We start from the raw sequence: 16997 nt of genomic DNA on the forward strand, positions 1-16997 counted from the left end.
CATGGGGCCTTCCCCGACCCTGGCTCCTGCCCCCCCAACTGGCAAGCGTCCAGTCTGGCTCCCTCTGGCTCAGCGTGGATTTTAGGGTTGGTGGCTCTAGGACAAATCCCACCCATGGGCTCAGATTTGGGCTGCAAAAGCAGGCTGATATCACAGATTCTGCATGGGCCCTGGGGTCTCCTGATTTCCCGCACCCCATCTCAACTCTTCAGATCCCGCTCCCCTTCAGTGTTCTCTCCCCTTGGTTCTGTTTATTCCTCGTCTTCTCCCAGAATTCCTTCCTCTTCTCCCTTTCACCTAGGCCTCTCTATTTTCCTTGGACTCCTGGTCTCCCGGACCCCCCGCAGTCCAGGCGGCAGCAGCGGCAGAGATACCATGGCTCTTCTTCACTGGAGGGTTGGTGTCAGCGAGTGGAAACGATAGGAATCCTGAACGGTTTGGCTGGGTCCGCAACATGACCGCGGGTGACTCCATCTGCCGGAGCAGAACCCCCAGATCCCTTGTACCCGAGGACGGGCTGAGGGGGTGGATGGACGGCACATCCCAACATGGGCTGCTCGGAAGTGTGCTCAAACGCTCACGTTCAGAGGGGCCGGGAGGAGGCTAGGAGTGGGGGTGGAGAGGATGTGCGGGAAACGTGCTTTTATTCCGTGGGAGGCAGGGGTAACTGGGAGAGGGACAATTCCTCTGACGGTGTCTTCAGACTCTCTCACTGTCTGCGGTGGCCCCTCCTTCTCTCCCTAATCTGGGCCCAGGGCCAAGGCAGGATGAGGTCACTGGTCTGGTCCATCCACGCCGGATTAGCAAAGTTACTTGGAGTAAACGGTTCTCAGCTGTGGACTCTCTTTTCCGTCTGTCTTATCTGGGAACCTCAAACAGACGCTGTGCTGGTAATAACCCAGGGGTGGGGGGGAGAATGAGGTTCAGCTTTTTTTGTCTTGACCCAGACGAGTTACTACCTCCTCTGAGACTCAGTCTTCTCAGCTACGGAAGTGTGCCTGGGATGACCATTTTCAGCTGGAGGAGAAGATAAGCCTGCCGTGATCCGTGCGGCACGGGGCCCAAAGCAGATGGCAATACATGGGCACGACTGCGTTTGGAGCCGTGTGTTGCCACCCACAGGCCTCGTGGCACACATCAGCGTGACACACGCTGCTTTAGGGAGATTGCCTTGGGGTTCCTTTTTGTTCTTAAGGACACTTAGTTTTGTTGTGGGGCAACTGTCCTTCAGACAGTGGGTCTAGGTTGTGGCTGAATTGCTCCCAATCATTTCTTCTGCTTGTTGCTTTTACTTGTCCCCACTCCCACACCCCTTCACATTCTCACCTGCCTATCATCCCACACGGCACCCTGGGATCTGAGTCACCAGGTGAGACAGGAATTTTCCAGGTCTATGAAGTTCTCCCACTCTCCCCAAACCTCCTTGATTGGACCCATCTAGCATCACGTCTCCTCTAACTGTGCCTAAATATATACCCCCGAACACACTCCCCGATGCCCATTCTGGATCCCGCGCCCCTTGGCTCCCCCAGATCATGCAACATGTCCTCCCGGCTAACCCCAGCCTGATCAGGGAATGCAGTCCCTAGATCAGCTGGACTCTTACCTGCACGGTCTGCCGGTCAGGAATGCCACTGTACACAGAAATCTGGGGCCCAGCGGGGCGGCCACTCCCGCCACTGCTGCCACTGTTGCAGCCACTGCTGGCACTGCTGGCGACACTGGCGCTGCTGGATGTAGGGGGGACTGGCAGCTCATTGTCCATGGCCTGTGGGATGGCACGGTCAGGGCGCTCCGATGGCAGAAGAGCAGGCGGATGCTGGCAGCAAAGAGGCAGACGTGAGATGTCAAACAGATGCTTCCTATTGGTCACACGCATACACTCTGGCTTTCCATCCTTCAGGGCGGGACTGCTTCTGAACTGAGGTCTGAGACACGCCTGCCAGCGGAAGGACAAGGCCAGGTGTGGGTCACCAGGTGAGAGTTGAAATCAGATCTGCCTGCTTCTGAAGCGTTATGACCTGGCACTCCTCCTTCTGCTGGAGGGGCTGAAATCCACAAGGAGGTAGATTTCCTACAATGGCCTTCCTGGCAGTCCACTTAGGGGACATCTCTCACCCTGCACCCCCCACCCCCATCCCCTTCTACCTTTGGGATGGAGAAACTGAGCAGCAGAGCACTTATTTGTCTGTATGTGTATAGCTGATTAGTGGAAGGAACAGGATTAAAAGTCTGGAGAGAACGGAAGGAGAAAGAGACAAATAAGGAGGCAATAAAATAAGCCGTCGTGTTTATCTGGTTTTGTCCTTCAAGGCCAGAAGAGCTGCCAGTGTGTTTGGAGTCTGTTTTCTTGATGAAGTATGTAGTGAGTGCTCTGATCTAACGCTGAGCACGGCACTGCTCGAAGCAGTGTGGTTATAAAACTGCAGGCTTTGGGATTGGAAAGACTTGGGTTTGAGTCCTGGCTCTGCTGCTCAGTAGCAGGGAAACGCTGGCAAGTCGCACTTCTCCAACCTTCTGTCTCAATCTGTCAGATGTAAGAGTACAGGAATTGGTTAGGAGGACAAAGTAAAACAATGACACAAAGCACTTAGTGAGTGTCAAGCGTACACTGCGTGCTCCACAACATTGGCTGTTGTTCGCGGTTATTAAAAGTGTCCCCAGTCCGGTTCCAGAGCAATCCTCTTCCAAGGTGGAACTGGCACAGCCTCCTGGAACCTTCTATCCCAGCCACTAAAGAGTGCCAGGAATTCCCTCAGGGACCACGCTGTGATCTGGATTCAGAACTGGAAATCCACATGCCCCCTTGAAGCATGTGTTGGGGAGGTGGGGGGTCCGGNCGGTCAAGTTCCCCTCTTTCTTCTTTCACGCTATTCCTGAAATTCTCATTTCTATGTATGAGCTTTTCCTTCTACCTAGGCTTCCTATATCTAAAAACAACACTCATCATCTCATCATAAACACTGAATTCTCTGCTTGCAGATTAAGCCAGTTTCTTTTTTTTTTTTTTAATGTTTTATTTATTTCTAGGAGAGAGAGAGAGACAGCGTGAGCAGGGGAGGGTCAGAGAGAGAGGGAGTCACAGACTCTGAAACAGGCTCCAGGCTCTGAGCTGGCAGTTAGCACAGAGCCCGACGCGGGGCTCGAACCCACAAACCGCGAGATCATGACCTAAGCGAAAGTCGGATGCTTAACCGACTAAGCCACCCAGGCGCCCCAGATTAAGCCAGTTTCATACATGGAAGAAATAATATGATTTTTTACACTAACAAGAGCATCAATTATACAAAAAACTAAAATAGTCACTAATGTCCTGTTTTCTTCTTCCCAGTGCTGCTCAGTTTGGAGGTAGTCAACTTCTGACCCGGTGGGTTTCACAGTAAGCTGAACAAAGTGAGGGTGAAGGCTAAAAGGCAGGGGTGTGTGGGGTAAGGAAATCCAGGCCACTCCCAGTTGGCAGCCAGCAAATTGAAGTTCAGAGGCCGGTGGCTTCCAAGGCAAGACAGCAACCTGCAAACAGAGCTCAGGACCTGGGTCCTTGAGCAATGATTTTCCCTAACATTTGTATGTCTTTTTAAAAAATTCATTTATTTATTAGAGAAACAGAGATAGCGTGAAGGGGGTAGGAACAGAGAAAGAGGGAGAGAGAGAATCCCAAGCAGGCTCCACACTGTCAGCACAGAGCCCTACACAGGGCTTCAAACCCAGGAAACTGTGAGATCATGACCGGAGCTGAAATCAAGAGTTGGATGCTTAACTGACTGAGCCACCCAGGCGCCCTGCATGTCTGTATTTACTGCCATAGGGCAGGGCCCTTGTCCATAAGTCCCCTTTGTCCGGAGCTACACCAGTTCTGGGCCTTATTATGGCCATCACTTGCCGAGGATTCTTACAATGTGAACAACAATGCAGGAATCAGTGAAACCTCAGAGTCAACAAGTATTTCCGGGCTCTGCTCAGCTGAGACCCACCATATCTTACGTTCTAGAGAGGGACAGGGAGGCTGTGTAGAAGGGACTACAAGGCATAGTTCTGATCTTGCAGAAACTGACAAGCTAGTTGCAGAAATGAGGCTCCATTGAAATTTAAAGAATCACTACCCACAAATCAGAGTTCCGTTCAAATGTGGAATATCCCATTGAATCCCAAAGCCTTCTTTTAGTTAAATGCCTCACCTCCCTTTCCCAAAATGTTGACCAGGATTGGGTTTCAGTTCTGGCTTTTATTCTGCCCTAGGAAGTCTCAGTGGAAGTACTCAAAACAGAAAACAGAAAATGAGAAGGCGGCAGCAGCCATAGCAAATTAAGGACAGGGTAATCTACACATCCTGAACGATCAAGCCTCAGCTCTGTTTTATCTTCCTTTTGCAGCAGCTAGGGCGGATCTCCTGCACACAGTGTACCCAATCCTTGCTGGGAAATAAAAAAGGACACAATTCTAAAGACAGCGTGGGACTCCTGTATAAAAAAAAAAACTGCACAGGCGAGGACAGCAACTGCTCCCGTGCTGGGGAGGGAGACTTAGCAACATGGGGACACAGACACAGTGCGCTTCCTGAACTCTTGCTCTCCTGACTCCCTTCTGCTGCTGAGCGTGTCTTTCCCTTCTCTCGTCATTCTTGCATTCTTGGCTTCTGCCCCCATCCCCTTCACTTTGCCTTTTCTGTCTCATTAATTTTGTTTCCCAATCCCCCCAGGTTTTTGGTTTTCCCGTTCTTGTTCCTTTCCCCCTGTCCCTATCCTCTGTCATATCTGTGCTTCCTGGAGCTGGGCCCCTCCTCCTCCCTGGGGAGGGTCACACTCACCTGGATTGTGCTTTGGCTCTTGACTCTTTCTCTCGGACTCTCTGGAAGGCGTGCGTGTGTCTCCCCCTCCCCCTCCTCTGTCTCTCACCCAGGTCCTGACCATGCTCACCCAACACAGTGTCCTTGCCCCGCTCACCTGTCCTTGCCCGTGGCTAGCTCACTCTGCGGCTGCCTGTCTTGCCTCCAGTGCTCTCTCTCTCTCCTCTTTCTCGTGGTCTTCCCCTTCCCCCACCCCAGTCCCGATCCAGCATATTCTCTTGCCTTCATTCAAGGCGTGCTCTAGATAGTGTGTGTGCCCGCCCTCTCCCTCCCTCTCTCTGGCTGGCACTCCTTGTTCTAGCTCAAGCTTTTGATAGCTACCGCTGTCTCTCCAGTGTCCGCTCCCTCTTTGGCTCTCTCTCTCTCTCTCACTCACTCACTCTTGCAAAGCAGAGGAGGGAAGGACAGACTGCCTAGGAGATGAGGGAACACTGAAAAGGAGAAGTGACAGTTGAGCTGCCAGAAAGCACACTTTCTCGCTTTCACAGCATAAAGTTGCCCTATTCCACCTTCTACTCAGTCACTTCTAGAACCTTCTGCGATCAACAAGTTCCTAATTCTCCCCGAATATGAACATCTGCTGAGCATCTACCACATTCAGAGTGTTCTTGCTAAGGACTGAGGATAGAAAAGAGGTAGAAGACGTGGATCTTCATTTTAAGGTTTTCATTTTTGTAGGCATATCAGAAATGGGGAACCCTAAAGCCTTCTGGCCCAGAAAAAAATATGCACAAACACAAAAATGTGCTTACAATTGTAGAGGTTAACGAATCTTTTGAAGCCTGTCCACCAACTCTGGACTAAGCAGCTCTGCTAGGTAGAGATATAGCAGGAAGTCCAAATTTGAAGATAAAAAGATTATTAGTTACCATATGCCGAGTTCCAAACGAGTGATGGGGACAACATTTGCTAGTGTTCAGAAGGGTGGGGTGTAAGGAATATGTGCACGGGGTGCACCGACTGGTGGCTCAGTCGGTTAAGCGTCCGGCTTCAGCTCAGGTCATGATCTCACGGTTCATGGGTTCGAGCCCCGCATCGGGCTCTGTGCTGACAGCAAGCTCAGAGCCTGGAGCCTGCTTCAGATTCTGTGTCTCCCTCTCTCTCTGACCATCCTCTGCTCACACACTCTCTCAGAAATAAATAAAACGTTTAAAAAAAAAAAAAAGGAGTGTGTGCAGTGGGATAGATGGACATTGGGGGAGGGCTTACTCCAGGCTTTATGAAGCCCAGACCAATACTTCTGCTGGATAAACAGTCACGACTGTGACATGGACAGTTCTCAGCCCATCCCTCTGGGCTTTCTCCAGTGGCTCAGTTTTTCTCAGAGAGAAAACTCTCATAAAGGAGAAAGAACATGGAATTAGAAGTTGGCTATTCCTAGCTTTGGGAACCTGCCCACTGTTGCCACTGTATGGCCTTGGGCAAGGCAGTCTTTCTCTGTTAGTTTCCTAACCTGCAAAATTGGGCAGTAACAATACCTGGTGGGGTGGTGCTTTATGTGTGTGAATTAATCTCTCGGCCCCATTTCACTTTCTAACCTTATGGCTCAGAGATGTCGTGGGTTTAGTTCCGGGCTACCACGATGAAAAGGATAGCACGATAAAAGGAGTGAGATGAATTTTTTTGTTTTCCCAGTGGACATAAACGTTACGTTTACACCCTATTCAGTATGCAATAGCAGTACGTCTAAAAACATAATGTATATAACTTACTTAAAAAATACTTTATTGCTGGGCGCCTGGGTGGCTCAGTCAAAGGTCCGACTCTTGATTTTGGCTCAGGTCATGATCTCATGGCTTATGTCAGCACGGAGCCTGCTTGAGATTCTCTCTTTCCCTCTCTCTCTGTCCCTCCCCTGCTCATACCTTCTCACATACACTCTTTCTCTATCTCAAAATAAATAAATAAACTTAAAAAAAATGAGGGGTGCCTGGGTGGCTGTTCAACTTCAGCTTGGGTCATGATATCATGGTTTGTGGGTTCAGGCCCTGGGTCGGGCTCTCTCCTGTCAATGCAAAGCCTGCTTCAGATCCTCTGTCTCCCTCTCTCTCTGCCTCTTCCTGGCTCGCTCGCTCTCTCTCAAAAATAAACATTAAAAAAAAATAAAACCAAGAAAGCTAAAAAAAACTTTTCGGTTTTTGATACTTCATTGCTAAAAAATGCTAACCATCACCTGAGCTTTCAATGGGTTGTAATCATTTTGCCAATGGAAGGTCTTGCCTTGATGTTGACGGCTGCTGCCTTGTCAGGCTGGTGGCTGCTGAAGGCTGGAGTGGCTGGGGCGATTTAAGATAAGACTACAGTGAAATCTGCTGCATCGATTGGCTCTTCCTTTCACAAACCATTTCTCTATGGCATGCGATGCTGTTTGATAGCATTTTACCCACAGTAGAACTGCTTTCAAAATTGGAGTCAGTCCTCTTAACCCCTGCCGCTGCTTTACCAACTCAGTTGATATACTATTCTAAATCCTTTGTTGTCATTTTAACAGTCTTCACAGCATCTTCACCAGGAGGAGATCCCATTTCAAGAAACCACTTTCTTTGCTCATCTCTTAAAGTTTTATCATGAGATTGCGGCCGTTCAAATACAACAATGAAAACGTTTGGAAGACTGCAAGAATTACTGAAATGTGACCCAGACACACAAGGTGAGCAGATACTGTTGTTAAAATGGTGCCAATACACTTGCATGACACAGGGTTTCCACGAACCTTTGATTTGGAAAACAAAAACAGAAACAAAAACCACAGGACCTGTGAAGCATAAAAGAGCTATGCCTGTGTTCCATGGTGTGAGTCCACTGCTCTGGTCTGGTGGCTCTGCTTTCTTTCACCAAATACGACATGCTCAGGATTTCTTCTGTTCTTTAACTTTGGTGAAGCCCGACTTATTTATTGATTTCTTGCTTGCTGCCATATCTAAGAAACTGCTGCCTAATCCAAAGTTATGGAGATCTGTACCTACGTTTTCTTCAAAGAGTTTTACAGTTGTAGATCTTACATGTAGGCCTTCGACCCATTTTGAGTTAATTTTTTGCATACAGTGTGAGGTAAGGGCACAACATTAGTTCGTTTCATTTTTTAAATTGTGGTAAAAAGTACGTAACATCAAATTTGCCACTCACCATGTTGTGAAACCATCGCCACTATAGGCCACTAGAATTCTTACCACCCCAAGCAGAAACTCTATAATCATTTTAGCAGGAACTTGTCATTCTTCTCTTCCCCCTGCCCAGCTCCTGGTAACCTCTCATCTACTTTCTGTCTCCATGAATTTGTCTAGTCTAGATATCTCATGTAAGTGGACTCATGCCATGTTTGTCCTTTTGTGTCTGGCTTATTTCATTTAGCACAATGTTTTCAAGGTTCATCCATGTCATAGCATGTGTCCTTTTTTGGCTGAATTCCATTATATGTATACACCACATGTGGTTCGTCCATTCATCTGGTGATGGACACTTGGGTTGTTTCCACATTCTGGCTACTGTGAATAACGCTGCTATGAACATTGATGTTTGAGCCCCTGGTTTCAGTTCTTTTGGGTAGTACCTAGGAACGGAATTGCTGGACCATATGGCAGTTCTATGTTTAGCATTTTGAGGAACCTCCAAACTGGTTTTCCCAACTTCATCCCTTCGCATGCAGACAATCTTGGTGTCCCTGCGCCATGTGTTGAGTCACTTCTGTTCTTGGGCCCACACGACTCCCCCAGCAAGCTTCTCAGTATGGTATATCAGCCCTCCACGACTTGACCCCGCATGCCTCCCTGGCCTCATTTCCCACCTCTTCACCACACTAAACTCTCATCCAGCATATGCCAAACAACCTGAAGGTTGGGATGCCTTGGTCCCTGTTTACCGATGTGGTTTTACCCATGCTGTTCCCTTCCCCCCCCGAAATGTCTCTCTTCCATTTAGCAACTAACTTGATCTTCGAAACAACTTGAGTCTCTCCTGTGAAACACTCACTCAGTGCAACCTCCTCTAACACTTCTCTTGTTTCCTTCAGTCTAGTCCTAACATCTTCCATTAAGCCATCCAGCTGGATGGCTTTCCCCACAACGCTTTGTGTGCTTACCTCTTTCCTGGCACTCATAATGTAGTATTGTAAGAAAGTGATTTGCTTACGTGTCTGTCTTCCTCACTGGACTCTGAACTCCTGGAGAACAGGGGTCGTACCACATATTATGATACATATACCATATACACCTGGTATTTCACTCCATAAATGTTTGTTGAACAGAACTGTTTGAAAGGCACCACACTTGGTCCTACTTCTCATTTGAAAGTTGAGCCTAATTTCCACCTCATCCGAAGAATTCTCCCAAACTAGTTTGAAACATAGATCACCGGTGATTTAATTTCTGCATCTGCCACCAATAGTGTTTATACTACTAATAATGGTTATTTACTGAGTACCTACTGCATGTCAGCAATGTAAGAGATGCTTTGTTTTTTTTTAAGTTTATTTATTTACTTTTGAGAAAGAGAGAGAGCATGAGAGAATGCGGGTGTGAGAGGGGGAGGGGCAGAGAGGGAGGGAAAGAGAAACCCAAGCAGGCTCTGCATTGAAAGCATGGAGCCCTAAGTCAGGCAGAGAAGGACAGATACCATATGTTTGCACGTATANGAAAGCATGGAGCCCAATGTGGGGCTCGAACTCGTGAAGCATGAGATCATGACCTGAGCTGAGATCGAGTCAGATGCTTAACCGACTGAGCCACCCAGGCGCCCCAAGCAATGCTTTAAATATACTCATGGGCTCCCTTGTGGTGTAGGTTTTATTATCCCAATTTTGTCAATGAGGAACTTATCTAAGTAACGTATCGAAGGTCATCACCGAAGTAGGATTCGAAACTGGGCCTGACTCCAAAGCAAGAGCTCTTCCCACTACACCTCTGACATTCTGCCCATAATCTCACCTTGGGCCATTATTCAGTGACATTGGGCAAAGCCGCTATCAGAGCATACTAGACTTTTAGAAGAGGAAAGGAACTGAGATCAGTGAATTTAATCTCTTGATTATTTATGTCTATTAAATATTTTATACCTACAAAATAATCTCTCTCTCTATAATACATACATAAAAGATAATATGCACGTGTACCCACCAACCAGTTTAAGAAATCAAACACCACCATAATCTCTCTTGTTTTTCCTATGTAAAAACTGAGGCCCAGTTTTTGGGGAAGTGGCTCACTCAAGGAGTTACGGCTACTTTGACTCTCCTCCAGTAGTATGGACAAGGAAGGCACCCCCTGAAACCTACTAGACCCATGGTGGTGGGACTTACTCAACCGGAGGGTTGGAATTTGACCCTGAGAAGAAATCAGAAGTTACTGTCCTACCGTATGTCACTTTCTCAATGGTCTCCTGGTGGAAGGGAAGTTGTGTCGGAGAGAAACAGTGGAATTAGAAAGCGTGGACCGATATGATAGCTTTCAAACTTTTTCTAATATAGTTCCTCTTTGAACCCAAGTTTTCAGTGTTTACCCACTCCTGCCTTCTTTCTGCCTCAAAGCTCTGGTCTGTGGGATGCAAAGGAGGTGTTCTGGAGTCGCAGTAAGGGATCTGTGGACTCTCATTGTGCCCCCAACCCTGGGGCCTCATACTAGAAAATCTGAACCTTTAAACTTTCATGCATCTAGGCTTTCAGCACCTTCTACATGCCGATTCAATTTCCTTTTAATTCCTACTCTGATTTCCTCCCTTCTCCTCCTTCTAACTAGTTATTTCTTCCCTAAGGCCACCATCCCTATGGACACCCACTGAGAACCACAGCCAAATCTGATTGACGGCCAACACCCAGAACCGGAAGGCTGCTTTGCTTTAGGTTCCAGCTCACTGTGTAGTTTCAGGGGAGCCCCAGCTCTGAAGGCTGTGGTTCCTACTATTGTCAGTTCTCCTCTCCCGACCGCAAGGGGCCGCTTTGAGTGACATGCCGACCATACTAGGCTTGGATAGTGATCTTATTACAGGTCTCTGCTGCCCACAGGGCCTGAGACAAGCAGCTGGAGAAATACTGACGGTTCTGCCCTCCCAGGAGCCACCAAGTCTAGGGAACACTAGGCCTTTGTCCCCAGGGTCAGGGAAATCCATTTGCTGCGGATTACAGCTGTGGCAGCGTTTCCAGGGAAGTGGAGGGGAAAGATACGAAAAGCAGAGCTCTCCAAATCCTGACCCTAAAGCCCTTGGGGTAAAGTGGGGTGGGAGCTTTTCCTAATGGAATCGAGACTGACAGGAAATGAGAGGTCTAGCCTGCCCCACAAAGGCTGCTGGTATTATCATTCCAGTAGCGGCTTGCGTATGGAGAGTCTGAAAGGCCGGCGGAGGGGGAGATGGTGTGCCTTTGCTCTGGCTCTGCCCCTCTTTGGTTGCTTCTTTGACCGAGGTCTAACTCAACAATAGCAAAATGTTCAGGCTCTCTAGACTTAGGGGACCTGGGGGAGACTGCCTTATACCTCTGAGCTGCTGTATTAACATAAGTATCCTGATTTACACCCATCTCATTATGTCCCTGGCAGCTGTCTGAGGCTACGGATACACTGGAAGCAGTCCAAATGGATTCAGCTCAAATCTCCTCAAAAAGTTCCCTCTCTCTCCCCAATCCTCTGCATGTGGCCTCCTTCAGTGTCTCTAGAAACCAAAGTAAATAAATGAATGCTAACAAAGACAGAAATGAAGGATGAGAAATTAAAATGGATCGCATAGCCCAAGCAATCAAAATAGAATGATTTCATTGTGAAATAGAGCCACATAAATTTAAATAGACTTTTTGGAAACCTCATTGTTTTCTTCATAACTTATAGAAAGCAGACTACATCAAGAGTTTTGGGGGGACGCCTTGGTTAAGACTCCGACTTGGGCTCAGGTCAGGATCTCACGGTTGGTGAGTTTGAGCCCTCCGTCAGGCTCTCTGCTGTCAGTGCAGAGCCTGCTTTGGATCCTCTGTCCCCCACCCCCACCCAACACGAGCGTGCGCTCTCTCTCTCTCTCTCAAAATAAACAAACATTAAAAAAAAGAGTTTCTGTAACAAGCTGATGTTCCTTGGTTGAAGCATATGAAGCGGAAAAAGGATTCGATCACTTTTGGCAGGAACGTAAAAGTAAGTGACGTTATGCAGGTGCAGATGGGACTGAGGTACGAGCATGATTATGTCTAGACTCAGGCGGCTTTAGTCCTATTGTTCTAAGACAGGGCATTTCATGCCCGCATCTCCTATGGCAGGGATTGGCACTTTTTCTGAAAAGGACCAGACAGCAAGTATTTTAGGCTTCGCAGGTATACAGTCTCTGCCACGACTACTCAACTCTGCTTAGCAAAAGTAGCTGTAGACACGTTGTAAGTGGTGTGTGGCTGTGCACCAACATTAGTTACCCACAAAGGTGGTGGGCTGGGTTCAGCCCGCAGGCTCCAGTTTTCAGGACCCCTGTCCTGTGGCAAATTCATTTTTATACATCAGCCATGTGGCTGACAAGGTACCCATAGCACATTGGTTAACAGCATAGGCCCTTTTTTGTTAGAAAGACCTGGGTTCAAGTTCCAACCAGGCCACACACTCGCTGTGTATCCTGGAGCAAACTGTGCCGTCTTCTGAGCCTCAATTTCCCTACCAGTAAAATGGGATCACATATCGCTATGGGGTGGTTATATGGATTAAATCAAGTGTCCATACAGCACTGAGGGCAATATTTAGCAAACAGTAAGCATGTGATAACTGGCAAGGATGTGAGGCCAATTTGGGATTTGGTAAACAATTGCTTTCACCTCAGATTGTGAGGATCCCATAAGTTATTTCTCATCACTGGTCACGGGTCATAGTTACACTTAAAAATCTCTTTATCAAAGAACCATGGTCCATTTTACCTAAATTTGTGTCTCTTAAAATTTTTTTTTAATGTTTATTTATTTTTGAGAGAGAGAGACAGAGTGGGAGCAGGGGAGGGGCAGAAGAGAGGGAGTCACAGAATCTGAGGCAGGTTCCAGGATCCGGGCTGTCAGCACAGAGCCCGACGCGGGCTCTTTTCAGCCCCTGTTCAAACTCACAGTCAGTGAGATCATGACCTGAGCCAAAGTCGGTCGCCTTACCAACCGTGAGCCAACCATGAGCCACCCAAGTGTCCCATGTTTCTCTCTCTCTCTTTTTTTTAAAAGGATAGCTTTTCCAGAAGGCTCCTTATGAACATAAGATATAAAGAAAGCCAGCCTCTATGTTGTGATTAAGAATATATGCCCAAGAACTTGAGCTTCTTAGTTGTGCGACCAAGCAATTCACAGGATCTCAGGTTTCAGGCTCAATTGTAAATTGGGACAATAATGCCATCTTATAGGGTTGTTCTGTGGATGAGTTAATCCATGTGAAGCAGTTACAACTGTGCCTAGTACTTAGCAAACAATAAATGTTAGCTGCTATCATCATCATCATCATCATCATCATCATCGACATTTTTATTATTATTGACACTGTCAAAGGTTCTTCAGAAAGAACTTTGATTCCAGGGCTTAAATAGAAATGCTCTTCTATTGGTTGCTCAAAAGACAAATACATATACACAAACTTGGGTCCAACCACTCTGTTCAGCCGGCGCCTGGCCTTAAGGCCTCCATTGCTTTAACTTCCTGGCTAGCCATCACACACGATGGCCCCGTCCTTTCCCCCGCCTCATATACTGCCTGTTCCTGGCTAACCTGTGTCTCCTCAAGCAGCTGAGTGAGAGTTCCAGCCTCCCACATGGCAGAGCGTGAGCTCATTTGCACATGGGGTCATTGCAGATGTAAGTGGTTGCGGTGAGGTCAATACGGGAGGAGGCTGGGCCCCTAATCTGATATGACTGGTGTCCTTAGAAGAGAATGTCCTATGAAGAGACAGACATATGCAGGGAGAAAACAGCCATGTGAAGGTGGGGGCAGCGATTGGAGTTAGGCGTTCACAAGCCGAGGAACCTCTAGGGCCACCAGAAGCGAAGCAGAGGCAAGGCAGGCGTTCAGAGCATGGCCCTGAAGACCCCTGGATACCAGAACAATACCAACAGCCATGAGACAATACGTTTCTGTCATTTTAAGCCGCCCGGTTTGTGGCACAGGCTGGAAAGAGCGTAAGCAGGAATAGGACTGAAGAAAACTATTTCCAGGGGGAAAAGATACTTTTATTCCCATCAATAACCTCAAAGTCTGAAAAATCTATTCTTTTTTTTTTTTGTCTCTGGTGACATGGTAAATTCTTCCTTCAGTCAGGTCTTCTTTGTTTTTTCTTAGTAGAGCTATGCATTCCTGGGATTTGTACACAGAAATCTCAGAAGCCAAGGCCATAAAAAAGACCTCTATAAAAATCCCTCCAAAGTTATAAACTTCCAGTTACAAAGTGAAGAATTCCTGGGGAGGCACTGGACAGCTCAGTGACTGTAGTTTATAAATACCATGCTATATATTTGGAAGTTGCTAAGAGAAAAAGATCTTAAAATCCCTCATGACAGGAGAAAAGATTCTGTCATTATGTGTGCTGATGGACGGTAAGGAAACTTAAGGTGGTCATCTCACAATATGTATAAATATCATATCACTATGTTGTATACTTGAAACTAATACAATGTTCTATGTTAATTACACCTCAGTAAAGACAAAACCTCTCCATACTAGGTCTCTCCACACACACACACACACACACACACACACACACGCGCACACACACACACACATGCGTGTGCTCCTTTACTTTCCAGGGCTTGCCATTTTCTAAATTCCACCTCAGCCTTGAACTGGCCTGATGTTAGGGTAAACCACGTAGATCGGTCTTTGTGCCTCTGCCGCTTCCTAACAAGCATAACTAAGTCAGGACAGGGATCATGAACAGTGGCCAGGCTTTCAAAATAATTGTTCAAGGGCATGGAGATTTGTTTGTATGTCCCTCACTAGCCTTCTCTTCCCTTCTTCTTGTTCTACTCCTCCAAACTGGGACACGGCTCAGACCTACTGGGGCCAGGTTGGTATCACTTAACTCAGTGTTGGGTGGCATCTGGGGTTAGGGGTTTGCTTACTTTTAGGAACATGAGTTGAGATTGCCTTGGAAAAGTGGGGACTATACTGGGTGCCCTGTTTTCTTGCTCCCACCTGGGCAGGCTCCCCCCAGAATGTATTCCAAGAGTGTAGGCTTTCTCCTTAGAGTTTCCCTTTAAAGGAGTTTTGGGAATGGGCTTTATGGACTTTGATAGATTATGAAGAGACAGACTGCCTGTTAGTCTGTTATGAAGGCTTTTGTTCTGTATGTATGTGATCTTTTACCCACTAGGAGGCCAGTGGTCTTAGGCCTGGTCCTGGGAAATGAGAATTCTTGCCATTACTGCTCAGGGACAGGGTTTTGTCTCATGCATTCCTCTCAACAACCCTATAACACAGTGACTATTTCCTCATTTTCCCCACAAGAAAATTGAGGTCCAGAGAGGTCCAGTAGCTTATCTGAGGCCACGCTGCTGGCAGATGGCAGGTGTAAGATCTGAAGCCAGAGCTGCAAGCCCCTGCCCAAGAGGCAGAATTACTTGTGTTGACTCCCGTCTAGACCAGTCTGGAGCAGTGGGTTCTTATGAGTGACTTGGGTCCTATTTCCTTCTGTCTGATAGACTGTCCTACAAGAGCTGTCTCAAGCAGGGAGGTCAGTTCGTGGCATACCTGTCAACTCCGATTCCCCCAGAGTCTGCCTTGTACCCTGGAAATCACACATGGAGTAGCCACTGGGGCATGTCTGATATTTGCAGGCCTTTCCCCTTCAGGAGTATTCTGGGGTTACCAAGATACCAGTGTACGGCTGGTCCTATTAGCAGTGTTTACAAAATCATCTTTCATTGGGCACTTTTTAATTGAAAAGTGATACCAAACAAAAATAACCACCCCACAGTCCTTTGGAGAGAAGGGACCAAGGACACCTCCCTTTCCTGATTGCCCACCTGGAGCCGGGCACAGTGTCAGGGAGGCAGCAATATTTAGAAGAAAGATGGGGGCGCCTGGGTGCCTCAGTTGGTTAAGCATCCAACTTTGGCTCAGGTCATGATCTCATGGTTTGTGGGTTCAGCCCCCCCCACCCTCACCCCATCGGGTTCTGTGCTGACAGCTCAGAGACTGGACCCTGTTTCAGATTCTGTGTCTCCCTCTCTCTGCCCCTCCCTCGCTCACGCTCTGTCTCTCAAAAATTAAAACGTTAAAAAAATTTTTTTAAGAGCATTTTTTTATTTTAGGAGAAAGAGAAGGAGTTTTGCATTCAGAGAACGCTGCTCTGATTCCTGACTCTGCCCTTTTTGGGAATTCTTAGGTTACTTGGCCTCCCCCGGCCTCAGTTTCCTCATCTGTAAGTAGTGGGGAAAGTGAATAAGAAATTGCGCAAGTGAAGCACCCAGCATAGGGTGCAGCAGGGAACAGGCCTTTAAGAGCTATCAGCCTCTCTTTGCCTGATCCTTGCAGCCTTGGTTTAGAGCCCTGATTCCTGACGAGGAAGCAGGCTCTGAGCGATAACTTCCCTGAGACCATAAAGCTACTAAGTGGGTCCCAGTAGCAGGCAACTGGGACCGGGGAGAGTCCCAGGGAAGTGGGTCCCAGGAGCAGGGAAGACTAAGAATTTAGGCTTTCAATCCTTTGCAGTTAATGCACAGACTTTTAGTCCAGGCTCGATTATCAGCTTTTCACCAGGGTCCAAAAAGCCTTGTTTTCAAATCTTAGGGATTTTCTTCTTAAGAAAAGAAAAACAAGAAAAGCAGCCCCCTCACAGGTGAAACTGGAGGAAGTGATAACTAGGGTAGACCTAACCACGCTTTGTACGTGCATGTGGGAGAGGGGCGTTCACGCATGTGCGCTCCTGTACAGATGCGGGCTGGGAAGGGAGGGGGAAGCTAGTTAGTGACTGCTATTCCCACATTAATAAGGTCCCCCATAAGACGACGTTCCGTGCAGTAAAAGTGCTCTGGAAATCCAGAAAGTAAGTGATCAATGAACATTCTTCTTGGAGCTATGTTTCATGCAATGATTGATTTATCAGTTCTTAAGGTGTTGGGATTAATACTGACTACAGTATATTGTCCACAGGCACACAATTGGAGATTTAAGCTTCCTTCCTCCGCTCCTCCTCCGGTCCTTGTCCTCCCTGGGACAGTCCCCTCCGTGGGCCCTCAC

General features: G+C 47.5%; 1 protein-coding gene across 2 annotated transcripts in view; it reads right to left on the reverse strand.

Moving 5' to 3' along the window:
• The window catches only part of PHC2 (polyhomeotic homolog 2), a 113882-nt gene that overhangs the window by 50173 nt on the left and 46712 nt on the right, over positions 1-16997 (reverse strand). For both annotated transcript variants that reach the window (XM_077769461.1, XM_077769460.1), the window contains exon 2: positions 1607-1819. In XM_077769461.1, coding sequence (XP_077625587.1) covers positions 1607-1765 — 159 coding nt within the window. In that variant the 5' untranslated portion in view covers positions 1766-1819. The remainder of the gene's footprint in view (positions 1-1606; positions 1820-16997) is intronic.

This window comes from Crocuta crocuta, unplaced genomic scaffold (genome assembly GCF_008692635.1).
Source record: "Crocuta crocuta isolate KB4526 unplaced genomic scaffold, BGI_CrCroc_1.0 scaffold351, whole genome shotgun sequence".
NCBI lineage: Eukaryota > Metazoa > Chordata > Mammalia > Carnivora > Hyaenidae > Crocuta > Crocuta crocuta.